Below are 27,152 nucleotides of genomic sequence, written 5' to 3'. Positions count from 1 at the left end.
GGTGTCATGACAATTTTTTTTTTTGGACGAGTATTTGCAATGCAGGTATGGTCATTATTTTTTCAAAAATATGCAAAAGATGTCCTTTTAAATGGTAGAAATTTTTAAAAAATCCATCAGTAACTTTCTGAGTAATTTACAGTGGAACTTCTACAGGCTGTTTCCTGTTCTAATTACCCCGGTCTCCCCTATTTTCTAATGTGTTTTAGTTTTATAGCATTAATGTTATCATGGGTAGAAATTATTACGTTGAAGTGTACCTTGTATGGTACTAAATAGTGATATTTGTGCTTTGCACAAATTTTAACTGAGTAATGCTCCACTTGAAATACTAATGTCCGGTTCGCTACATTAGCACATAGAGGTTAAGGTTAAGACCTCTAATGTTGTCGTTAAATCTAAAGTCTCTCTTTTGCTTCATTAAAGTGTTTAACAGCACATTGTGTTGTGTCGGAAATAAGATGGTGAAATTGCGTATGCCAGCTGTTGGGTTGAAAGGTTATCCCAAACTGATTTGAACACATTATTTACACACCATCGCAAAACGTACACTAGTTCGATTTCTTTCTACAGCAAAATTAATTTTCCCATTTCGTATTTCATATTATAAATTCGTACTGAAAATCAGAAATCACATGTAAGTTAAATGAGAAATAAGTATTGTATCAATGTACTTTTTAAAGTTTCGTTAATAATGGCATCGTGGTGATCACACATTATTCAAATTTTATTCATTTTGCCTGTCGAGCCAAAAATATATGCTTATAGTTAATTATACGAACTTCATTTTTTTAAAATGCATATTGGACTTCCACCTTCAATGCACTGTAACCATAAACACAAAATATCGCATGACTTTCTAAAATAATTTAACCTCCTTTTACATATTTCAATTTGTATAAGGTAAAGTTACTCTCCAAAATATTCGGTGCCGTCGTCCACGCCGTTTTCCAGTTGACACATAGAAACTGGAGAAAGTCGTGGTTTGTTGTGTTTATGCTTATGTGACTTCTGCTTATAACTACGATTCCAATTTTATGTTGTTTTTTAAACTGAAAAATGTCAGGAAAAGTAAGAGATAAAATGAAAATAAATCAACTGTCCTAGAAATAGGCAATACACGTCCTGTACTCTCTTTTAATGTAAAATAAATCTATGACATTACACAACGTAGCCTGAAATCTTTCAAAGTATTAGGGAATTGTTCTTTCGAACTTTTCAAATTATTATCCACCTACTCCAATTAACATAATGGAAAAAAAATGATTTTTCAGTGAAGATAATGCTCGACACAAATGTTCATCATTCTATATTTTGAATCACAGTGTGTGCAACCACAAGCGGCTAGCGACAGCTGAAGCTACCTGGAGATACATGCTAAAAGCACCAAACCTGACCTGCCTAACCTATTTGCTTATTTAGCTCGTAGCTGTACATAAGTACTGTACAATAAAACATGTTATTTAATATAACGTGAGTCTTAATATAATCACAAAATCAAAACAATTATTATGCAGCATACTGAAAGTGGGCAAATGGAAATTAAATTGTATTCATAACAAACTGAAAGAGCACTTAAAAATTGAAAAAAATAATCAACCGTTACATGTAAAAGGTATATTTACGAACGACTACCATCTCATCACGTAATATAGATTACATATGTTGTTTCATTAAGAAAAAAAGCTTGAAGTCCTAAGCAGTTTTAGGTATATAGTTTTGTGCATGGACATTGTAACATTTTGACATTGTACAGTGACATAAAACACACTACCATCCATTCGGAAATTATTCCTTGTACATACGTACAAGTGATGACGATATTGTCTAAGAGTGCACTTGTTTTTTTTCACCAGTTATGATAAATCATATACAGGATCAAATATAATATAAAAATATCATATTAATCAAGTGTTCCATGTAGGCTACAATGTACATGACTACCATTTCATCACATGTAAAGAATGTAAAGAACCGTACTACACATGTATGTTTCATTAAGGAAAAAAGCGTTTCGTGCATGGACATTGTAAGAGTGTACATGTTTGTTTGTAAAACACACTACCATCCATTCGGAAATTATTCCTTGTACATACATACTAGTGGTCAGTGGCGGTCCCTCCATGGAACAGAGGGAACAGGCTGTTCCCTCCTACTTACTGCGCTTTTGGGCTATTTAAATTATTTATATTAACATAATAAGAACACTTCTTTCTCCCGAAATCAACGTTTCCAAAAGTAACACTGAAGAAAATCTTTCACCGTGGCTGGACGTTTGTTGACGTCATCTACCCCCAACGCATCATGGTTCTCACCCCATGCTCTACCATGGTCTCTTAGTATCATGCCCACTACTGTCTGAAGCCGAGTATTTCCGACCACACGCGAAGCTAAACGATCCCCACGGTACCACGGAAGCTGAACACACTAGCTGTTCCCTCAGAGAGATATTGCGGAATTGCTTTTCTTCCAGTTTTTGCTATGTGCTGAAGTTTAATCGCGTCATAAGTGATACTTTTGAGTGTAGAAAGTCCACAACTTCCTAATCTCGTTGAGAACTTGCGTCTGACATTCATAACGAACTGAAAAAATCTACAGTCTAAGCGTCTGCTAAATGCCTTGGCTAAACGCTGCGAAATAGCTTCCGAGGGAACAGCTCACATCCACCTGTTCCACCAACCCCAAGACCAAAGTTCCAAGGCACGCAGCGGCAAGACAAGAAAGCGAATGCTGCGAGTGTTGTATGATCGACCGGCTGAGTACGAAAGCCTGTAGTTCATTGAACTTTGCAGAAAATACAACAAACCAACACACATCCTAACTGAATTAAAAACTAAAACGAAATCATACACAAGGCATTTTCAAACGAGTTACTACAACCTACAACTCTGTAAAATGATTAACTGGATATTCTACCAGTGACAAATTATATTGTTGTCGTTGTTTAATCCTGAGAAGGGAGTCTGGAACAGGTCGGGTTTTGTCATATTAACAACTTCTACTCACCGGGAATATCTTGAATTCCGGGAATTATGCGTGAATTATTGGCTCCGGGAATTGTGCATGAATTCTGCTTGAAATTTTCTTTGTAGACATGAAAAATTGCAACTTTTTAAAATCCCAATTCCATTGAATTTATACATATTTATTAATGACCTGAATCAAGTTTTTCACAGTTTAGATTTTACTTTTATCAAGAACAGAAAGCTGCGTGGAAAATAAAACAGAATTCTCTCAATCCGTTTGCTTTGTTAGTGTTCTTTGCGGAACAATCCATCTGATGGACGGAAGATTATTGCAAGATAAAATATCTTGAAGTTGATTAAGTAAATTTAAAATTTTTATAGAATTAACAATTTTTCGTAGATTACTATTTCCCGTAACATTTGTGACTTGTGTTTGTAGATGTATTTACAGTGGCGTGCCCAGGATTTTTGTAAGGGAGGGGTTACCTATACTTTTTCTTGGTAGTCCACCCTCATTTTGTCATATTTTCCTACCATTGACGTTCTTTTTTTAGGAATACTGGGCCAAAGGGGGAGGGGTATAACCCCTACCAACCCCCCCTTGGGCACGCCACTGCCGAGTAGCTATGTGAAATGACAAATGTAAACTCAGCGCCTTAAATTATATATATGTACCATCCAAGTGGATTAGAATTATTGGATTCATTGGAATCGCACAAACCATATATTGTTAATATAAGTATTTGTTGGTGTGTATGTGTGTGGGTGGTGAGAGATGGTAAAACCTTAGTTTGAAATAGATAAAACATTTGCTTGAATTTTTGTAAAGTTCGCCTTGAAAACCGGGAATTATACTTGAATTTTTTTATGGTCCTACAGTAGCCACCCTGACTAATCTAACGAACGTCATTAAAAACTCAACCATCTGTGTGCCATTATTGCATTGAGGACTTTGAATTACAACAATACTCAACTCTATGAAAAACGTCAACTTAATCTACGAATAAAGAGATGAAACAGGTCACGACAAAATATTATGTTCTTTCTCTGATGACTCATAAATTTATATTATCAATTTTACTTTGTTGCGCATCAACAATTTTATTTTTAATGTTTTCTTTATATTATATCACATTTGCTTTAAAATTATTATTGTCATATAATTTTAACGTGCCTCATGTTTGTCACTTCTGATATTTCAATAACGGTTGAATTTTACTTGATCTATTGTATTATATTAAGAGACCCATGCGAGGGGGAGCAAGTGCAGGTGACCTGTTCCCCTGCCTGATTTATCACCGCACGCCACTGCTAGTGGTACTGGTACTGTCTAACAGTGCACTTGTTTTTTTACCAGTTATGATAAATCAAATGTAAAATATCATATTAATCAACCTTTCCATGTACAAGGTACATTTTCTAACTTTCAAAATTTCAAAATTTCGGGGGAAAAAATGGGGTCTGCCCTCCCCCCCCCCCCCCCCAAGAAAAAAATACATGACAGCGTCGACATGCACATGGAAATGATCGCTGACATGTAAGGAAAACATAAATATTTGCATTATTATCATATGACCAATGTAACGTGAGTTGTACTCCCAAAAGGAATGGTCGGCATGCCACTGATTCAAGCTTCATAATGCAGCGGTACCTTGAAATGACTTTAGCTCAGAGACTATTTGCCCTGGAGATATGAACGATATATCGTTGTACGCAGAATGAATCACAGATTCAGACGATATATGATTTATGCACATTCGGCATGCATATGGAAGGGGAAAGGGGGGAAATCCCCTGAAAAATATATATTTTTAAAGAAAATAAGGGGTTTCTCCCTTCGCCCCCCCAAAAAAAAGGATATGAAAAGTTCAAAATGCACATAGAAATTATCGCTGGCATGTAAGAAACATAAAAATATTTTCATCATTGTCATATGACCAATATTACGCGAGTTGTACCCCTGAAATCAAAGGCTTGTACGCCACTGTCTCAAGCTTCGGAATTGAGCGAAATGCAGAGTTCCATTGAAATGACCATAGCTCAGAAACTAAATGCCCTAGAGATATAAAAGATATACCGTTGTACACAGAATGAATCACAGATTCAATTCAGACGATATATAATTTATGCACATTCTGCGTACATATGGAGGGCGGAAGTGAAAATCCCATCAAAAATACTTGTTTTTTTTAAAAAAAATGGTGTTTCCCTCCGCCCGCCCCCCGAAAAAAAGTGTCAAAATGCAAAATTTATGCAAATTCGGCATATATATGGAGGGGGAAGGGAGAAAACCCCCCAAAAATAATTTTAAAAAATTATGTCACTTCACTCAAAAAATGTCCTCGCACTTGGGCACAAAACGACACACCTACGCACAACTTTCACGGACGAAAAGTTAGAACGCAGTGAAAAATGAGCACCGATTCTTGCAGCTGCTTGAAATTCTATTTTTAGACAATGCAGGGTAACATGTGTTGCAACTTGTGGACACTTGTGCTAAAAAACAAAGGTTTCCTTCAGCACGCTTCGAAATTCCATTCTCACAACGCAGATTCAACAACCAGTCTTCACCCCCCCCCCCACCCCCACCCCCTGCTTGCGCCTTCACGGAAAACTTTCATTTTGACATCGGATACTGATAAAGAAGCTTCCTTCGAATGCAGTTACCAGGCGGGAGTGAAAAGCATTGCTTTAGAACAACAAAGCCCGTCTTCCTTTGTCGACAAAAATTTTCCCTTGAAAAGAGACGCAAAAGAGAAGTCCCTTTTCCCACCTTTTCCCCTCCATTTTCATGAAGAAAAAAAAAAGGTGCAAGAAACATTTCTGTTAAATACATGTGTTAGGAACAATATATATATAAAAAAAAAATCGAAATTCTAGCCAAAAATAGAAAAGTTATAACGTAAAAACTACGACCTTGACACATCGTCTCGATAGAGACGCTTGGAACCGCGAGGGTTACATTTGGGTATCTCGATCGAGATGCTTGGAACCGCGAGGGTTAGATTTGGGTAACTCGATCGAGATGCTTGGGACCCAAAAGGTTAATGAAACTCCCATATTATGAATCCCTCCATTAAGCAGCCCCGGAGGTGCAATATAAAAGGTCAACTCCCGAACTGTTAAAACGTCTCATCGATGTCATCGGTGCTCACATTTTTGCTCACATTGTTTTCTTTAATTCCTAATTGTCTAGCTACATTATATTTCGCACAGATCACACACAGATGAATGAACTCCTGGTTTTGAAAAGTTGCCTCAAACAAGGGTGACATCTACATAAGATGATGATTCATTCCAGATACAATTACGTATATGTATATTGGTATACTCAATGCGAGAATGTCTACATCGTGCTTGTTTCAACTAAATGTTTAAAGGTATAATGACAAGCAATTCTTTAGAGCTTGCCATGCTTGTTGTTGACCATGGAAACGGACGTTGCTAGGGAACTTATTGAAAGTTTATTATAACCTCGAAAACTAGTGTAAGTGAATTATGCTAGACTTTTCGAATTTCAAAATATGAGTGTCAGAATTTATTACTGAGGAGAGGTAGGAATTCGATTATGTTTCAAAATGTGAAAAAGACAAGATATGTAAAATATTGCTATTCCGATTTAGTGTCGCTATTGAATTCGTTAATACAAAACATCCAACTAACTAAGCTTGAGTTTATTATTAAGGAAATAGACAATATTTGTACCATATTAGAGGCCAAACACACGCAACATTACGTTAAAAACTTTTCAAATTAGTGAACCACGTCGCTATTCACATTAAAAAAAATCATAGTTTAAGGGGGCATGGGCCCCTTGCCCTACCTTATGCGTGGGCCTGCAAGTAACATTCTAAATGCAATGGACAGCACGACTGTAATTGAACACATTTTTCAAACCTTCCTCAGTTTACCATAACTTATTCCTGCACTTCAAAGAAGCCATGAGTCGCCACTGGTACTACCTACCCTTGATTCACACATAGATCTGGCAACATGGCACTCGGTTGCCATGACAAACGGTGCTGCCATCTGTTACCGAAAAGTTACTGCAAAATTGCCTTTAGTTCCCCCTGAAACCCGAAGTTTTATTTATGGCTGCAGCAACACAAGCCTTCCATCTCTTCATATCCTGGGCAAGATCAATCCAATCTTTTCCATCCTTACCAATTTACTTTAGGTCCATCTCAACGTTTTTTGTAGTATTTTCATAACACTCAGTCAGTAATTAGGTTGTGAGAATGTATAACAATGAAACATTAGTTTTCTTAAGTGCTGGAACTTAATTTCTAAAATAATATGTGCAAATTTTGAGCTACTGGGGCTCATATGAGTTGGCACCACTGGCGATAATAGTATGCTCTTTCAAATATACAGACTTACCCTGTATATGGAATTTATTTTCAAGTTTAGATTGGTGTAAACATTTCATCGTACCACACTTACACTTAAGTTGTTATGCAAATAATATTTCTGTTTCTTTTGCAACAGACCACAGAGAAGCAGATGATCACAAAAGAACAGGGAGAGGATCAGTCACATGGGGCTTCAGAAGACATAATTTATAGAATAGAAATTCCAGCCAACAGATATGATTTGCTCTGCATGGAAGGTTTAGTCCTGGGCTTACTTGTATTTCAGCAGAAGTAAGTAAATGTTTCCACGCTCACATTTCCCATGTCAATACTGATATACTGGAAAGTATTTGTCCAACTTTAGTTATTGATATTGGTGATACTTTTCAGTAGGGGTGTGCGGGTCAGAATTTTTTGGGTCAGGATGGGAAAAATTCTCAATTTCCCGACAAAGTCTGGAAATTTTGGGGACAGGAAATATTCAAAACATCCCGAAGCTCTGGAAATATCAAATTCTACATGTCATTTTCACTTGTGTGTGTTGTTTTTGCATTTCTGGTTCAAAAACTAACAATTTTCGATAAGTTTCAGATATTTACAGTGCAGAAAACGTCTAGAATTAACGACTTTTTAAAATGGCCATTCAGTATTTCCCGACTGCTCGGGATCCCGAAAGGTCGGGAATTCATTTCCCGAAGTTGGGATTGGTACGGAATTTTTTTTTCCCAATCCCAACTTTTTGTGATCCCGCACACCCCTACTTTTCAGGAATCTTGCTGACACATTGGTAGTGAGCAAATATCCTGTGAATTATCCACAGTGTTCACCAGTATTGCATGAAAATAGCAATGATATCTCTATTAAGTTATGTTAGTTCGTTTGGCTTGTTGTTCCACTTTATACACAGGTAGGCTAATCCTGACTGGACCTACGGTTTAAGGTGGGATCCGAACCACTGTGCAATATGCCTCCACCAGGTATCAAACCTGGAACCCCTAGTTTATGTGACCGCCTATCAATCCTCGTAGCACTGCTTGCTGGTGGAGAACAGTAGGGGATCAACTTCCTTTCCAGGATTTTAACCTTTCGGGCCTTAAAGATAATACTCGAAGTCATCGATTTTTTTTAAAAACAAGTCTGATGTTCATGATTTCATGACCAATCAAGGATTGGGCATACATGCCCACACACAAATACCCACAGACCCAACCTAAGTGCAAGGGCCATTAGTTTAATATCAGAAAAGGCTTGTGAGAGCTATTTCCCAAAAGCTTATACTTTCCCCCAATTAGCATCATGGGTAATGTTTACAAACCATTTGCTACACCCATGGGAGGGATAGAAATGCTTTATTTATTAGGAAATAACAATTTTTAGGCAGACAGTAGCCATCTTGAATACAAAAAAAACATGTGCTCCAAATCATATATTTGCTAAATCCCTTATTTTTTATTAAATGTAAAAGATAACATTTGTGTATAGGTAAAATAATGCCTAATTTATGCAAAGTAAACTGATTTGCAATTATCTGGCATAAATAAGCCAGAAAAGATTAAATACACCTTTGTTTACATTTTTCAATCACTTGATAACTCTGCCATTGGGTGGAAGGAATTGGAACGTCCACAGACAAGGGAAAGCCGCAGGTGACCCAAGCTGGCCAATGGGAGGCCATCAAGGCTGTGAAGTCACATTGGAGGCAGTCAGATGGCGAAAACCAGTGTGTTAATGGCCGTGTGGGCCGTGAACAATGGACTTACACTGGAAATAGGCATCCAAGGCCCATATAGGTTAAATATGGGCCTGAGTGGGTGTTATCACACATGATATGGTTGCCAAGACCTCTTCTAAGGTTCTAAGTGCAATTTTCGCCAATGTGCCGAAATGTGTGTCCCATACCCAAAGTGGAAAATCCAGACCACATGTTTGGTAAGAAGGAGTCATAGGAATATCCATGAAGAATCCATGAGCATCCATGGTTATATCCAGCAATCCTTACATGAAAAGCCTGGAAAGTCCGTCCATCACTCCCCAAAGTCATTATTACCTCAAGAAAGCAGGAATTATCCATTCTTTTGTGTTGTAAACCCCATAAATTGCCAGGTGTCGGGATGTGGCTTGTGGTTGTGAAAAAGTGTGTGGCCCCCAGGTATGAAGTGTATTGTGTAAAATTGGCTGATCTGTAAGTACCAAATCTTTAGTATATTTATTTTTGTGTTCTTTGTGTAACAGTGAAGATGTTCATGTTTGGTGGTGGCCATGCCACAGGTTATGTTCTTTGTTGAATAAATGTGTCGTTTAAATGTGATTGATCTGATATCATTGAAGTGAACCGTAAGTCTACTAAAACCTCCTCTACCTACCGTTTTTAGATCTAAAGTTCATCTGTCTCCCAAGGGATACCTGTTATTGTCCACGGAACACCACACGTAGCATAGGGTCTGTGTGTGGCAGCATAAAGCATTGCTCTCTCTTTTTTTTTTTTTTTTAATTCTTGGTTGATTTAGTATACTCCACCAATCCCTCCCCATAACAGAGTCTCTGAATCTCTAAGAGTAGAATTATAATTTTGATAGCAGTACATTATCCTTATTCATTTAAAGTAAAATAACCCTCATAATTTAAAGTTTTTATTTGATTTCACATGCAAACATCCTGCAAATTATTCCAAAGCAATGAGATCAACTACTTCCTAACCCTGCCTTCCACCAGAAAAAGCCACAGAATATTTCCACACTGCCCTTACTCTCTTTCATACAATGTGATCCCCAATATGGCTTTTCTTCACATTGCTTGCAAAGTTATAATTTGTACGGCGTGATTTGCCAATATGGCTTTATTTCAAATTGCTTGCAAAGTTATAATTTATACAGTGTGATTGAGCTCTTATAAAATTCATTTTTATTCATCCTTCTACAACTCTGCAACTTATGATCTGTCATAATTATAAGGCGATAACAAAATAACACCAGACCTAACACAAAAGTAGGCAGCTAATTCTAAGAAGTAGTGTGGTTTTATTTGCATTTCTACAGTAATAATCTGCAAGTTGTAATGAAATAATTTTATTATTAATACACGCAAACAACATGCCAAGCCGTAACTGTTTTTGTTTAGTTCTTGTGAATGTGGGTGATTATACATATAGCAGGGGGATATGATTTTAAATAACATTGAAAACTAAAGAGAGGTCATTTTGTACTTATTACAGGAATAGATTCCAAATATTGTTTTATTTTTACTTGTACTTTTCATTACAGAATTTCTGCTCCGAGATACATATTGATACCTCCAAGAAATGGCATAGTTCAGAAACTTTTGGTTACAAAAACAGTAAGTAGAATTTAGTGTCCAATGTGTATCTTTTCTTCTAAACAAGACAAGAAATTAATTAAATCCTTCATACCTATTGAATAATATGTAGAATTTGTGACATTGGTTGTGCTTGTAGTTATGGCTATGGCAAAGGCATTTGATGATTTTGCACCTTTCTTTTTGATTTAGTTTATTTTACTATGCTTTTTTGCTATTTTTGGCTAATTGTGAAGATGGGGATGATATGATGATGATATGATGAAATTGATGAATGGATACTCATGAAGACCCATGCCCAGGCTGGGATTCAAACCCGGGACCCCTGGGATCGTACTAGAATGGTATTTTGTGGTACGTACATTGAAGTTACTTGGTTCTATAGCCATTGCTTGAACTAGTAACACACTTAATGATTCAGTGGCAATTATTTCTTTACAATTAACTATGGGAAAATTTTCAACTATACTTAGCACAATTGTAGGGACAGATTAGTGCTACACTTTAAATTTTTCTATTTACTTCATATTAATGCAGGGGCTATTGAGTGCTCCCCCCATGTTCCCCAAAGGGATTCTTCAGTAAATTACCCTTTTTTCCTTCTAATTGCTCCTGTATTGAGATGGGATGTCAGTATTATTCCTGGGGTGTAAGGGGGTGAACCTTTTCAAGGACACCCACATATCAACCTCCCTTACACCCTGGACTACATTTGCAGACTAGCAAGACTGGTATCTGGACTCGCAGCCAGTATAATTATAACAGTACTAGTACTCGTACTATTATATACGATTAATATAAAAAGCTTGACTTATTAATTTTCATCATTTCTTTATCTATTGAAAGAAATTATACTTATGTTTTGAATTTTGAAAAAGTTTAATTAGGAGTACACTTCTGAACTCCAGGTGTTTGTTAAAATAGGTTATGATTGGAGATGAAATTTGTATCCTATTGATTCGAAAAGTACTTACGGTAATTGTACAATTATCATAAAAATATTTATATCTTTTTGGTATTTATCTGGTTTCACACATGTATTACCTGTGATTCAAGATAATATTTAATCCAATTCAGTTGCCTTAAACACAAAATTACATTCAAAATTTACCATACTAATCTGGAAGCACCGTGTATGGTATTCCCAAGAAAGTAAAAGTGATCATTGTTGCAAGTTTGTATGAAGGGAAAAATCTATGTCCAACGGGAAAAATCTTTGTAATCCGTAAAATCCCTTTTTCCCACACAAGACATAATGTTTCCAATTATCATGTAATAACTTAATTGAAATAATAACAGGGAACATAGTAACTTATAATTTGCTTTATTGTACAAAATACAGTTTTTACGACTAAATTCAGATCATGAAATGGTACAAAATAGGATTTCTTATTTGTAATAAATTTAATAGTTTGTATTCTGTGGATATGGTAAAAAAAAGAGAGGGTGGTGACACTGTTTTAGTTTTGGGAAGGAATGTAGAAAATGGAGAGACAAATGGTGGATTAGAAAAAGAATAATCCAAAAATATCTGGAGTTAGACGAGTTTAAATCGCATAATCCGATATAAAAAAGGATCTGCATGTTCAATTATTAACATGACGAACTTTGATCCGCTTAAATAAGACGGACATTGTATATTTCTAAGTGAGAAAATGAACATTGACGAGGATATAATCTGAACTTTGGATGTGTATTTGCAAAGCAAGCAGATAAGTATTCTGATTCTTTGTTTTATATCGTGGATAACTTGAAGAAATTGAACTAAGTATCTTTGAATTGGTAATCCATTTTACAAACTTTGAATAAGTTATTTCCACTGTATGTGATTAAAACTATAAAAATGAATTGTGAACTTTGATTTTTCGAAAGCACATTTTGAGTATCTGCGGAAGATATTTTGTCAAAGAAAAGATAGCTTACATCTGATTGAAGCTTGAAACATACTAATATGTAATGTTCTATGTATTTTGATGTCATTTGTGACATAACTCTTAACCTCACTGATATAATGTTCTATATTTAAATTTGATATCTTGTATATAAATATATAACATTGTACAATATATTTGTCAAGTATTAAAATCTTTAATATTTAAAAATATGAATTTCACTTCATGATAGAAGACAACTAGCGCTGCAATTTTATTCTTTTCACATGTTATATAAAAATGAAAGTTGTATAATATTATTAGCATGCTGAATAGTTGAAATTGTATACCTCTGAATTATCGAGGGTAGAGCTATTTTGGACTATGGAAACATTTGTTGAATATGTATTTTTGGTTATCAGGTATACTTGTTGCATACTAGACCAGAATTGTATGATATTCCATACTGTCTATAATCTGCTCTACAAAATGAGTCTAGTAATATATTCTTATGCTTAGTATGACTCAATCCACAGCGTGTTATAATCCTCGATGGGGCCTGTGTTGTGTCCATATGTGTTCGTGATTGTTCTTGCATCCATTTCATTTTATAACCATTCATCCTCGTCTTCGCGATTAGCCAAAAGTGGCAGAAAAGAAAGGGAAAAAATCAATTTAATTCAATATTGTACCTCCTGTTTAGGCCCCTATTCCATCCAAAATAAATCAAATTTCAGTTCTCTACACCCAATAGCTCTCATTCTGTGAATTTTGAAAAATGTTTCTTGAATCGTCAAAAATAAAATTTGCATTTTGACAAACTTACAATGATCATATTGCATTGAAACTGAAGTATATTGTACCTTGATACATATACAGGGTGAGGGGTGTAAGGGGTGCTCCTTCCACGTAGTGCACCCAATAGTCAACCTCACTTCCACATAGTACACCCTGGACTGCAGACTAACGAGGCTCTGGCGACTGGCCCCATGACCAGTATAATTTTGTTTGTGTTGTTCTGTGTTTTGTCCTTATTTGTGCTGAGTGCTCGTTTACAGCCTCAGCTTTTAACGGAAGTCAGAATATTTTATGATTTTAGTTATGCAACGTTCGAGTTGTTATGTGTAACGATAAGGGGCTGGAGCCCGTATAATGTGACGGGTGGAAAATAGCCTTAGTGCTGACGCACCCAAAATTTTAAATTCAAATTCACATATACAGGGTGATTCTGAACAATACTGACAATCTTCAGGAGATGGTTCCTGACAGGACAAGGAGCAAGAAGTTCAGATGAACGTATGTCCGGAAATGCAAGTGTTCCTAGATAGATGGCACCACCCACAGTCGAGCCGGGGAGTCCCTGTTAAGAACACTAGTTGCATAAAATGGGCATTTTGAGCAACTTTAATGTGAATTTTGGTCTGTTTGAGAAAAAATAGCCCATCAAATGCATTTCTTTCCCCATTTGAACAAGTGTTATCGGGTTGGCAGCCAGGTTAAGTCTGCGTTGGCCTCCAACGTTTTGAGCGCATACATTGATCTCATCTTCAGGGAATATAGAAATGGAGACCAGTGTTGGGTTAACCTTTTGGTGCCCAAGCGTCTCGAACGAGATACCCAAAAGTAACCCTCGGGGTACCAAGCGTCTCGATCGAGACGCTGTGTCAAGGTCGTAGTTTTTACGTTATAACTTCTCTATTTTTGACTAGAATATCGATTTTATTTTTTTATATTGTTCCTAACACATGTATTTAACAGAAATTGTTTTTTGCATTTTTTTTGTCTTCATGAAAATGGAGGGGGAAAGGTGGGAAAAGGTACTTCTCTTTTGTGGCTCTTTTCAACGTCAAATTTTTGCCGACAAAGGAAGACCGGCTTTGTTGTTCTAAAGCAATGCTTTTCACGTCCTCCTGCTATCTGCATTCGATTGAAGCTTGTTTATAAGTATCCGATGTCAAAATGAAAGTTTTCCGCGAGGGCGGAAGCAGGGGGAGGGGGAAAACTGGTTGTTGAATCTGCGTTGTGAGAATGGGAATTCGAAGCGCGCTGAAGGAAACCTTTGTTTGTGAGCACAAGTGTTCCACAAATGTTGAACAGAGGTCACAAAGCATTGTCTAAAAATAGAATGTCAAGCAGCTGCAAGAATCGGCGTTCATTTTTCAGTGCGTTCTAGCTTTTCGTCCGTGAAAGTTGTGCGTACGTGTGTGTCGTTTTGTGCCGAAGTGTGAGGATATTTTTTGACTGAAGTGACATACTTCCAAGGACTTTTTTGTCATCTACGTGTTTGTGAAAAGTGTGCTAGTGTCGTTTGTGCCTGCTGTGTCCCCAATAATTTCTATGTGCATTTTGAACTTTTCATATCCTTTTTTTTGGGGGGGCGGGGGGGGGGGGAGAAACTCTTTTTTTTAAAAAAAAAAAATCAGGGGATTTCCCCCCTTTCACCCTTCATATGTGCACCGAATGTGAATAAATTATATATCGTCTGAATCTGTGATTCATTCTGCGTACAACAGTATATCATTCATATCTCCAGGGCAAATAGTCTCTGAGCTGAAGTCAATTCAATGTAACTCTGCATTTCGCTCAATTCCGAAGCTTGAGACAGTGGCGTACAAGCCTTTCGTTTCAGGAGTACAGCTCGCGTTACATTGGTCATACGGCAATGATGCAAATATTTTTCTGTTTCTTACATGCCAGCGATAATTTCTATGTGCATTTTGAACTTTTGATATCCTTTTTTTCGGGGGGGCAGGGGGGGAGAAACCCCTTTTTTTAAAAAAAAAGTTTCAGGGGATTTCCCCTCTTTCACCCTCCATATGTGCGCCGAATGTGAATAAATTATATATTGTCTGAATCTGTGATTCATTCTGCGTACAACGGTATATCGTTCATATCACCAGGGCAAATAGTCTCTGAGCTAAAGTTATTTCAAGGTACCGCGGCATTTTGAAGCTTGAATCAGTGGCATGCCGACAATTCCTTTTTGGGGGTATAACTCAAGTTACATTGGTCATATGATGATAATGCAAATATTTTTGTGTTCCTTACATGTTAGCGATCATTTCCATATGCATGTGGACACTGTCATGTACTTTTTGCTTGAGGGGAGGGTGCGGGAACACAATTTTTTTCCCCGAAATTTTGGAATTATGAGAGTTAGCCCCCTCCCCCTCGCCACATATACGCCGAATTTGCAAAAATTTCATGTAGTCTGAATCTCTTGTTCATTCCGCGTACAACGGTATATCACTCATCTCTCTAGGGCAATTAGCCTCCGATCTACACTCATTTAATTGAAACTCTGCATTTTACTCAAAATCGGCTCGGTACCCAGAGGCTTACTTGTGAAAAAGGTCTTGGGCGTCAAAAGGTTAAATATATGACAATTATGGTGCGGAATTTGGATTCTATCTTCTTATTGGCTGCCGCTTTGTTTTTATGGAGGAGTGAATTCCAGGCGTGACCGAGCTGAAGTCCCACGTCCCTGTTGAGATTGGTACAGAGGGACACAGGGCTTTATTTGCTGACATCAAAATAATAGCCAAATGTGCTAGTTACTGGGACCGACAAGTAAAAGAAGCCATGGCCATATCACGGGAAAGTACCAATCTCAACAGGGACTGCAGCTCAGTCACGCCTGGAATTCGCTCCTCCGTATAAACAAAGCTGCAGCCAATAAGAACAACAGGATCCAAACCAAGCCAATATCAAGACAGAATCCAAATTCCGCACCATAATTGTCATATATTTAACCCTACACTGGTTTCCATTTCTGTATTCCCTGATGATGAGAGCAATGTATGCGCTCGAAACGTTGGAAGTCAACATAGACTTAACCTGACTGGTAACCCGAGAACACTTGACCGAATCACGTCACCAGGAAAGCTACAATTCCTTCTTTCCCCATGTTACGCTGACTATGGGTCCTGCCATCTATCTTGGAGCACATACATTTCTGGACAAATGTTCATTGTACTTTTTTGTTCTTTGTCCTGTCGGGAATCACCTCCTGAAGTTTATTGTTCAGAATCACCCTTTTTAATTTAAAAAAGAAAAAAAAATGACTGTTTTTTTTAAAAAAAAAAAATTAAAATACTGCCATATAGTACTCGGATGTTGTCCCAGCCATCTACTAAGGGTTAAATTGTCATGGATTATTTTAAATGCATCATTCTAAATTGTAAACTTTTTTTTCTACTTATTTCAGACTAAACAGATAAGACCTTTTGCAGTTGCTGCAGTGTTACGCAATGTAACATTTGATCAGGACAGGTACGACAGCTTCATTGAACTGCAGGACAAGCTTCACCAAAACATTTGCAGAAAGAGATCATTGGTTGCGATAGGGACACATGACCTGGATACCATCGAGGGACCTTTCACCTATGATGCTAAACCTCCCAGTGAAATAAAATTCCAGCCTCTTAATCAAACAAAGGAATACACTGGTGCTGAAATAATGGAGCTTTATTCTGTAAGTACTGACATATTGATCTTTGCCGATATCACTATTGGAAGAGTATGAATTGAAAATTGATTCTCTCTAGAGCCTGAAAGATCTTGTGCTGGTTTTGCATCAGTGGGTAGCGACCTGGAGGGGGTAAGAACAACGAAGCATGGTGGTCATTACATCACTTCGATTGAGATTAAGACAGCTTGAAACTCTACCTCCATACTCCCTCAATGCATTTCTTAAACCAGTGAATAGAAGATTGCTTTCATGGGATGTATCACATCATATTACAGTAAAACCTCGTTAATCCGGACAGGCAAAAAAAAGGAAAGCAGAATGCAAGATTTAAATGTGGCTAGAAGTCAACAATCACATTCATACTGCATTGTCGTATTGCTTTACATTTTGCTGTACTGTATAGTGTATTTAGGCCTATGCCCTTTAAATACACCATAATAAACTTGTTTTGTTGCTATAAACTGAGTTTTAATACACTTTCTACTGTCTTTTAAGTTATTTCAGTTAATCTGGACTTTCGTTAAACCTGTCAACTTATCCCCCATTAGTCTGGATTAATGAGGTTTTACTGTATTTTGAATAATAATTTACCAATTATATCATAGGAATCACTTTATATTGTATCTGTTATATATATGTTTTAGTGTTTGTATTTTCTTATTTGATTATGCCTAGAGGCATGCATATTTTGTTTTTGATGGAAACACAAAATGTGAAATAACACTAATGTTCATTTTCCTGTTTCTGAAAGGTGTGAGGTGTATTTTCCTACCATGTTTTGTCACTAAATGATGCAGATGCAAAATGTGAAATAAACTCTTCTGCACAAAATTTAGAGTACGCTGTCTGAAGTCTGGATTGATGAATTCTGCTGTAATTATTTGAAAAACAAAAATGAACTCCTTTACACAGGAATAAATTTAATACTCTGATAACTACATAAAATTTCTGTTGGAAGGGGATTGTTTATTTTGTGTATTAAGTGTAGTTTTAAAATCAATTTTAGGGTTTTATTCACCATTTTAACACCGAAATGCCTTTTGATATACAACTTTTGATTCCAAAATGTGCCCAGTTTTTGTACCAAAATCTTGATCTTTTATACACCGTAAATATGTGCCCCTAATTATGTCTGTTATTGATTAACGCTTAGCTCACACTGCATACCGCTTACATATTTTTCTCATCTAAAAGTGGTAATCTGGAAAAATTTCAATGCGGACCTCCAACATGTATTAATTTATAGAATTTTCTGTATGGAGTAAACTGATAAGTTAAGCATTGTAAAATATCTCGGTGGATAAGGATTTATAATTCAGTGTAACTATATCTTACGGCTTTCATGTTATAATCCATCAAAATTCAGGTTGCATGACTTTTGAAACACTCTGTACAACCTTTAGACTTCCTGTGGATCTCTGCCTCCTACATATACAAGTGGTCAACATGAAATTAATGATGAGTAGTGCCACATACCATACTTACGCGTGTATAATGTTTACCTTGGTTTTTTTTATGTGGAAAAATTATGTCTTGTATATAATGCATAGTATAATCCAGTCCACAGTATAATTACGTGAGTGAGTATAATAGTCGTAACAATCCTTGCAAATAACGTTTCGCGAAGCTATGCTTCGCTTCTTCAGGTTTTCTTATCAGTAAATAAAATACTTCGTCATATATATAAATAAATCCAGGATTAGATAAAAAAGTGTATTGGGATATAGAATGTAAAATTACATGACGTTAAAAGTGCCATATAGGCTAGAAGATAATTCTAAAAGAACGGTGTACCCATACTACATACAGAATGAATGAATGACTACTGTAGCGTACAAGTGCTACATCCCTTCCAATGTGAACTCCACAGATTCCGAAGCAGCGTGAATCACTTCCGGCGTGACAAGGAATTTCGCACACTCTTCACTGTTTTTTCCCCATCGTTTAAACATTTTGATCCATGTTTCATCCAAGTTGCCGTCATCCCTATTTAGTTCTTTTCCCCCTATCAACACAAATATTTGCATCCTTGTGAACGTTCCTATCGGGTTGTTTATGAACTCTTTTTAGCACTTCCCTTTTTCTAATCGTATGTTTCAATTCCAGAACATGCTTGGAAAGCCCAGTCTTCAGTGATTGTGCCTTTATATCCTTGTCATGCTCGTTCCAGCGAGTTCCCGTGCTTTATAATCCAGGTTCAAGAAATGGCTTTCTTAGTTGTAGGTCATAAAGCAGTTGCTATGCCGATCAAAAGGGAGTCACCTGTTGCTATGGGGACCAAGAGGAGAATAAGTCACCAACCCATTCCACCTTCCCCCTCTCCCTCCACTGTGTTTAGCATCTCAAAGCTTTCACTTTTTATTCTGTAATAGTAAAAAGTGAGATCAAAATTATGTTATGGATTTGAAATGCTCAGGATGTTATTTTCCTTTATTTCTCGCCCAACAAATACCTCTGATATGCATCCCATGTGATGGGAGGTGCATGCTCGAATTCCACCATAATGGCACTGCTTTTCTTGGTGTCGCAGAGCACTACATTACAAAGTGAAAAATCGTAGGAAATGGCTTTAAACTTTTATACGTGGTTTTGCTCAATTTCTATTTACTTTTTCTATAAAAAAAACAACTTTAAAATATATACTTTTTCCATGCCTAACATAACATTTATAAGAGGCACATTCAGGACCCTGAAATTAGTAGTTAGCAGCACAAGATTTCTTTCATTAAGGCATTTACACACTCCATATATCACTTGGCCGGTAATACATTTTAATTATTATTTTCTTTTTCCGTATCTTTTCTTTCATCCGTAACATCAATGCAAGTGTCACAAAATCATGGAATGATCCTGTACAGTTTCATGTTAGCTGTCTGAATTATTCTGTGCATAATATGCACCACAAAATCTTTGAAAAGAAAGTGATTACACATGAATAAATACAGTATTTATGGTGAATAAAATATCAAGTTTTCAGTACAAAAATTGGCCACATTTCAGGATCAAAAGTAATGTTTAAAATATTATTTTGGTGTTAAAACTGTGAATAAAAACCTAAATTTGATATAAATATTACACTTATTACATGAAATTAGTAGGGCTGAGCTGATGCCGATACTAGAAAATTGCAAAAATTAAAATTTGTTCAAAATATTGACCAATATTGATTTGTAAATATTCTTCTCAAACTATATGAATCAATTTTACAAGAAATTTGCTTTAGAATATTGAAGGATTACATCAAAATATTAAAATAGATATCATGTAATTGCAAAATATTTTTTTTTTGTGCAAAATTGGTGCAAATCAATAGAAAGTTTGAATTTTGCATTATTTCCAGGAAAATTAGACTGCAAAAGAGTCGAGTGACATTTTTGCAGCCCCCGTAAAATACCAAATATGCCGGAAATGTATCAGCTGGTATCGGTAGATGAATTCGAACCGATACTTTCTGATACCGATACATCGGCATCGGTATCGGCTCAGCCCTAGAAATTAGAATTTCACTTCTGATACCACTTTTATATACTTATCAGAGTATTAAATTTATTCCTGCATAAAGAAGCCCATTTTTGCTTCTCAAATATTTACAGTAGAATTAACCAATATTTCGTGATTTGCATAACTTGCAGGATAATTCAGACCTCAAAAGGTGTCCTGTTGGTAAATAAACCCTAAATTTTGTGTTTTGAGAGTTTATTTCACATTTTCCAGTTCATTTTGCATCATTTTGTGACAAAATGTGATGTACTTTCAGCACATGTTCAATTAATTAAAAATGTTAAATTCTTTTCTTCGTTACAGACACATGCCCAGCTTAAACAGTACTTACCAATTATCAGAGACAGTCCAGTTTACCCAATAATTTATGACAGTAAAGGCATTGTATTGTCTATGCCTCCCATTATAAATGGAGACCATACAAAAATAAATCTGAACACCAAAAATGTTTTCATAGAGTGCACCGCAACAGACTTAACAAAGGTATGTATACCATGGTAATTAATTCAGAAATATATGCTATATCTCAGTGTAATGGAAATTATAGATAATCACAGTAGCTATACTCTTCCTGTGACAAACTTGTTTTTCAATGTCATATTTCTGCCACTTTGGCTAATCGCGACGATGAAGGTGAGTGATGATTAGATGAAATTGATGAAGGGGCGATTGTTAACACCCATGCTTGGGCTAGAATTGGAACCCAGGAACTTCAGTTGTGAGATCGAAAAATCAACCAGTTTACATGTTTTGTCACCAAGTCTGCTTGCTCTAACTTTTTTTTTATAGTGACCTAAATTTTGCAACGTTGTTTCCAATAATTGATTTTTCTTTTGCTGCTTGGTATTATTTTTGAAAAAATGCATTTTTCAGTATACTGCACGAAAAATGCATGTTGCCTGTGTGTAGTAAATTTTTGTGTTAAGCCCATAATTTTAACCTTTATGAGCCGGATGGTCGATATTTCGAACACATCTGTATTACTGACAGACAGATGGTCAATATATGAACCAGCAGCGCATGGCAGCAATTAACATGCCATTTCTTTAAAACTACACATGATATTTTGGTTCTGTGTTTTTTGATCCTTAGTATACATATGAAGGTCTGCATACTCGAATTACAAAACAATGTATCCATTGTTACTATTATTAACTAGCACCATTTGAAAAAAGTCCTTTGTTTCTCTTCGTTACCCCATAATATTATGGGATAAATTTATGTAAATGGCTGTAACTTCTAAAGTACTGCATCTTTTTGAAAAATTTAAATTCTACATGTATGAATGAGTAAAACATTTTAAGTAAAATCAGACAATTAAGGGTCCAGCGAGAAGCCGGGGCAAAGGTCCAAAGTTCGAAATTTTCCGTAATTACACAAAATTTTCGAATGCCGTAAGTTCCAAAATTGTGGCATGGCCATTACATATCCTGATATAGTGGTCTTTTGTCGTGCTTCCAGCATCCATAGGGCCGATGCTAGAAGCGAAATTCCTGATATTGTTCCGTAAGCTGGCAATGCTTACTCCTTAGACTCCTTATGCAAGTTTTTTTTTTAGCCAAAAAGTATCAGTTTGATTTCAACGAAGCTTTGCATGGTTGTAGGAATGTACCACTACTATATATATTTCTTGCGTCTATTTCAGGCCAAAGTGGTGCTTGATACCCTGGTTTGCATGTTCAGCCAGTATTGTGCCGACAAGTATACCATAGAATATTGTGATGTGGTGTACCCAGATAATTCCGTGCAGAGGCTGCCAGAGTTGGGCTACAGGGAAGAAGTGGTTTCTGCAAAGAAAGTTAACGATAATATTGGCATTAGGTAAGATATGAATATTTTTTTTAATTTCATGGTTTACCTACAAAAAATACATGGTTTTCTTCTAGTTCATTGCCATTAAAAATAGCTGTTTTCCTGATTTTATGTGTAATTTAGTTCAGTTGTAGTGAGTAGATAAATATCTACACTCAAGAATATTTAAACATTTGATAAGAGAAATGGAAAGGTAACAGTCAAAGTTCCCCATGAACATTGTACTGTACCATGGAGGCACATATAGCGGAATGTGGATGTAGGACACTACACATTCTTGATCTGGACCATTTTTGTAGGTGATATGATTAGCATCATGCACTGGCTGCCTTTATCCCCAGGTACCTATTTATTTGAGGCTGAGTGAACTCCAGACCCACTTCATGCAAGAACAAGGCTGAAAAATTCCAACGTTAAGATCACCTACCATAGGAATCAGACCTGGCCTCCCGTGTACCAGTCAGACACTATACTGACTGTGCCACCATGACACTAAGTCAGCCACACACCAGATGCGACATGACACAAGTCATTTTTGTTGCAAACCACTGAAGGGAAGGTTTAACATTGATTAGGGACAGGAAGTTTTAGTTTTCCCTGAATTTCGATGTTATTTTTTACTGCAATTCAGTGTTATTTTGTGCAGTTTAGGGCAAACTTCGGTGTTATTAATTTAAAATTGGTTATTTTTACATGCATTTTTACTGTTCCTTCTATGCTTGAGATTTTTACATTCTTTTAGTTCTGGAAAATTGAGACAAATTTTAATTTTAATATAAAAAAAATATGGCTTACCTTTGTGAGGAATGACCAAATTTCTTCCATTTGGAATAATATTTCATTTCATCAGCCACTAAATCTGAAATGTTTATTGAATGATAACACCCAAATCTTTGAACACAGTCATACACATCACATTTCCAAGAAAACAAAGAGAAAACAACTTCATCCATTTTGTGTACACTCATACAACCCCCTCTTCCCCTTCCAAAACACAAGAGGTGACTCTCCCTGAAAATGTTCCCGTTCCTACGAAATTTCCCTTCTAGGAAGATCCCCCTGAGCAAATTCTATTTCAGGATGAAATTAAACAGTCTCACTCATGTCTGTGCCAAACTGCAATAAATGAAGCTTGACAATCTCTTTTGAATCGAATTATCACCAGCTACACTAGAAACGACAGCATAGTGCTTCAGTGAACAGAAATAATGTTATTATTCCCAGTTTATATTGCATATTTTGTGGCGTTTTTCGCATTAAAGTGTAAAATTTGGTGTTATTCTGAAGAATGTCATAATTAGTGTTATTTCGCGATTCCGAAACACTGAAAACTTGCCTCCTTTAACTACCCAAATACATTTTAAACACTTTATTTTCCTTTCCTCAACTTTTCGATGTTATCGTTAAAACGAGTCTTGTTGCAACAGTTTGTGACAAAGCAAGGAATTTAGTATCTCAACTTGCGACAAAACGATCCTCGCATGCATGTGTCCATTTTGATTGAAAACGAAGAACAAAAAAATCCTATTTGAATAGCCACCACAATAAACATCACCGCAGTACAAGGGCAGTAGCAGTATTACATAGATTCAATTAATAACATGTAAATTGATACATTAACTCCACATACACGTTGATTCTTATGCATCGTTACATATTTTCCAAATTATAATAGAGACCAGACCTATTGAGTACATGAACAAAATCTGCAATCAGATTTTAGCTAACAAACAAAATGTCTTGTCTCTTTGTGACTTGTCGTGTAATTTCGTGTCGGATCTGGTGTGTGGCTGGCCTAAGAGATGCTTCAAATAAAATCTTAAAAAATTTACAATCATAATTTAATAATATGTTCATTTTTAGGGCTGAGCCGATACCGATGCCGATGTATCGGTATCGGCCGATACCAGTGGTATCGGAATCGGAAAGTATCGGTTGTTTTACTTAATCATATATTTTGGATTTAGTGCATCTGCACTTGCTAGATACAGCAATGAAACCTCTCAGTCAAATTGCAAAAGAGCTATAATAGATACGCGACAATTTATGAAAAAATCTCTGGCCAATACCAGCCGATACTGTTCCGGCATATTGGTCTTTCACGGGGTCCACAAAAATGCCGCGCGGCACTTTCGCAGAGTCTATTTATCCAGAAAATTGTGCAAGATTCTTTCTTTTCTTTTCAATTTGCACTAATTTTGCACGAAAACTGTATTTTGTGATTACATACTATCTATTTTCATATTCTGATGAAATTTCTGAATATTCTAAACCAAATCTCTTGATAAATTAATGCATATAATTGGAAAAGAATTGTACATGCCAATATTGATCAAAATTTTGAACAAATTTTAATTATTGCAATTTCTAAGTATCTGTATTGGTAGGAATTGGTTAAGAGTATCGGTGTCTGTTCAAAGTGGTATCTGCTCAGCTCTATTCATTTAGTAGGGTTCTTTACCTTAATTTTTTTCTTGCAGTGAGGCTCCAGATAAAATAGCAAACCTCCTGAATAAAATGTGTCTGAAATCCGAAGTAACATCAACAGGAAGTGATATTAAAGTTGAAGTACCACCAACAAGACACGATATCATTCATGCGTGTGATATATATGAAGATGTAGCTATTGCATATGGATACAACAACATTGTGAAGACAATCCCTACCACCAATACAATCGCAGAGCAGGTGAGAATGAGCTAATAATGAATTGTATGATAAATTAGGCCAATTCAAAGGCATACATTGTTGTCATTTCATCTATTGCAATATCTGTCATCTCCTGCTTTTTATGAAATTACTGAAATGTTTCAAGTGTCTTTCCACGTTTAGATGTTTGAGAAAATTATGATTGGAGCATCAAGGTAATTGCAAAGTAACTATTTTCCTGTAGTTTACGGTTATTACAAGCATAAGAAAACAGTTTTTCTTTGTGATGTTTCAGAACACACACTCCTTTCATCAGACATTTATTTTCATTTTGACTAAAGATACAGTTATAACAATGGTTAGTCTTATGCTTGTAATAACCGTAAACTACAGGAAAATAATTCTATAATGCAAGCAATGCGTACATACAAGAAAAACTATTGCAAAGTAACATTTACCAAGACTAAAAGAAACATTTAATCACAGTACAGTGTTACATTTTCCTGTTATTTGGAGCACATTGGATGTTTTTGTATTATTGTTATTTAGCATCACTTTTCTGCAACTAGGATGCTATGGGTCCCAGGTCCGAATTCTGGTCTGGGTGGGGGGGGGCCATTCTTTGTTAGAGTCCTTTCATCAATTTCATCATATCGTGACTAGACCTCGGATTTTAGGTTTTTAACCTATTTTTTCCTTTACAGGTATGTTTGGTTTGATTTGCTTTATTTTACTTCGCTTCTTTTGCCACTTTTGGCTAATTTTCAAAGATGGGGATGAGTGATGATATAATGAAATTGATGAATGGACACTCACAAATATCCATGCCCAGGCTGGATTCGAATCCGGGACCCTTGGCATCGTAGTGTGATGTACTCACCACTCCACTACAGGGGCCGGCCTTTACAGGTATGTAAGAAATAATTAGTTATGTCAGCGTTTAATTAAAAAACGCAACAACTGATGAAGTTTTATAGTGCCTAAAGTAACCTATTTTGCTTGTTATAACCTATTTTAGGTTTATGCACCAAGCCTTTTTTTTAGGTTTTATATATATTTTTAAAGGTTTTACAGGATTTTTATGTCACACAGAGGTATTTGCTTTGTTTGGTCACGAATAAATTCAATGGTGAATGTGTTTGAAACGTACTCTCTGTCGATTTCCCTTCCTCCAAGTCCATGATGATTTTTCAAAGCTCTAAACAAAGCAAAATGTCTGGTGCCACTGTTACCTGTACAATCCAAAGTTGTCTTGCTTACTTTCACGTCACTTCGATGCTTTGTGGCATTCACGCCTTGCAAACTAACATTTCAGCATACGAGATGATCCTCGCAGACAAAATTGCGGAGTTTGACTGTGGGTGACATGAAATAAGATTGTTGCCTAACTATACGGTGAAGAGTGTATTTTAATAGCAAATTTCCAATGGTAAGTTCTGCCAACGCCGTAGGGTTAGGCAACACACACAATGTTATGCAAGATAGTGCATATTTCAGGATATAGGTGTTCCATTTTTATTGCAGGTGACTATACCTAATCAGCATTTTTCAAGAATTTTGAACTATTTTAAGTTTTTTTTAACCTACTCCAAGATTTCTCGAGCCTAACTTAAGAGGACCTATTTTAGGATTTTTCGAACATATTTTAGCATTTTTCGAACCAATTTTAGCATTTTTAGAGCCTATTTTAGGAACCTAAAAGCACACTTTTTAGAACATAAAAATCTGAGATCTAATCATGACTCATCATCGTGAAGTGCCAAAGGTGGCAGAAAAGTGATGCTAAATAACAAAAAATCAAACGAAAACAGAAACAAATTTTCCTCAACTTTTGGGTAATTGTTATGAAATGATGAAATTGATGACAGTACGCTCCCAAAGAACTTCCATGCACAGGCTGAGCCTCAAACACAGAAACTCAAGTTGAAAGTCATCGACTTACCATGCTTGGTCACCGAGCCGATGTCAAATGAACAATTGGCATTCGCTCAACCCTAGTTATAATGTACAGGGTGACCATAATGTGCATGGGACAAAACGATTACATAAATGCTCTCTATGCTGTCCCTTAGAATTGAAGGGTTTTCGGAACGTGCCGTGGAAGTTCAGGCACACCTTGGTAAGCAGAGCAACTTCACTACTGATTTTGTGCAGTCTTTTAGATGTATTTGACTAAGGTTGCATTGCATCTTTACCTCACACACTGGCTTTTTCTTGT

At 36.2% G+C, this 27,152-nt stretch overlaps 1 protein-coding gene across 1 annotated transcript in view; it reads left to right on the top strand.

Annotated features, from left to right (window-relative positions):
* The window catches only part of beta-PheRS (phenylalanine--tRNA ligase beta subunit), a 48,109-nt gene that overhangs the window by 7,755 nt on the left and 13,202 nt on the right, over nucleotides 1-27,152 (top strand). The window contains exons 3-8 of the mRNA XM_083142016.1: nucleotides 7,455-7,609; nucleotides 10,579-10,651; nucleotides 16,709-16,975; nucleotides 20,777-20,956; nucleotides 22,119-22,294; nucleotides 24,766-24,973. Coding sequence (XP_082998142.1) covers nucleotides 7,455-7,609; nucleotides 10,579-10,651; nucleotides 16,709-16,975; nucleotides 20,777-20,956; nucleotides 22,119-22,294; nucleotides 24,766-24,973 — 1,059 coding nt within the window. The remainder of the gene's footprint in view (nucleotides 1-7,454; nucleotides 7,610-10,578; nucleotides 10,652-16,708; nucleotides 16,976-20,776; nucleotides 20,957-22,118; nucleotides 22,295-24,765; nucleotides 24,974-27,152) is intronic.

Source organism: Lepisma saccharinum, chromosome 20 (assembly GCF_977018435.1).
Source record: "Lepisma saccharinum chromosome 20, izLepSacc3.1, whole genome shotgun sequence".
NCBI classification, from domain to species: domain Eukaryota; kingdom Metazoa; phylum Arthropoda; class Insecta; order Zygentoma; family Lepismatidae; genus Lepisma; species Lepisma saccharinum.
Note: the sequence above shows the minus strand (reverse complement) of the source record. Positions and strands in the feature narration are given on the sequence as shown.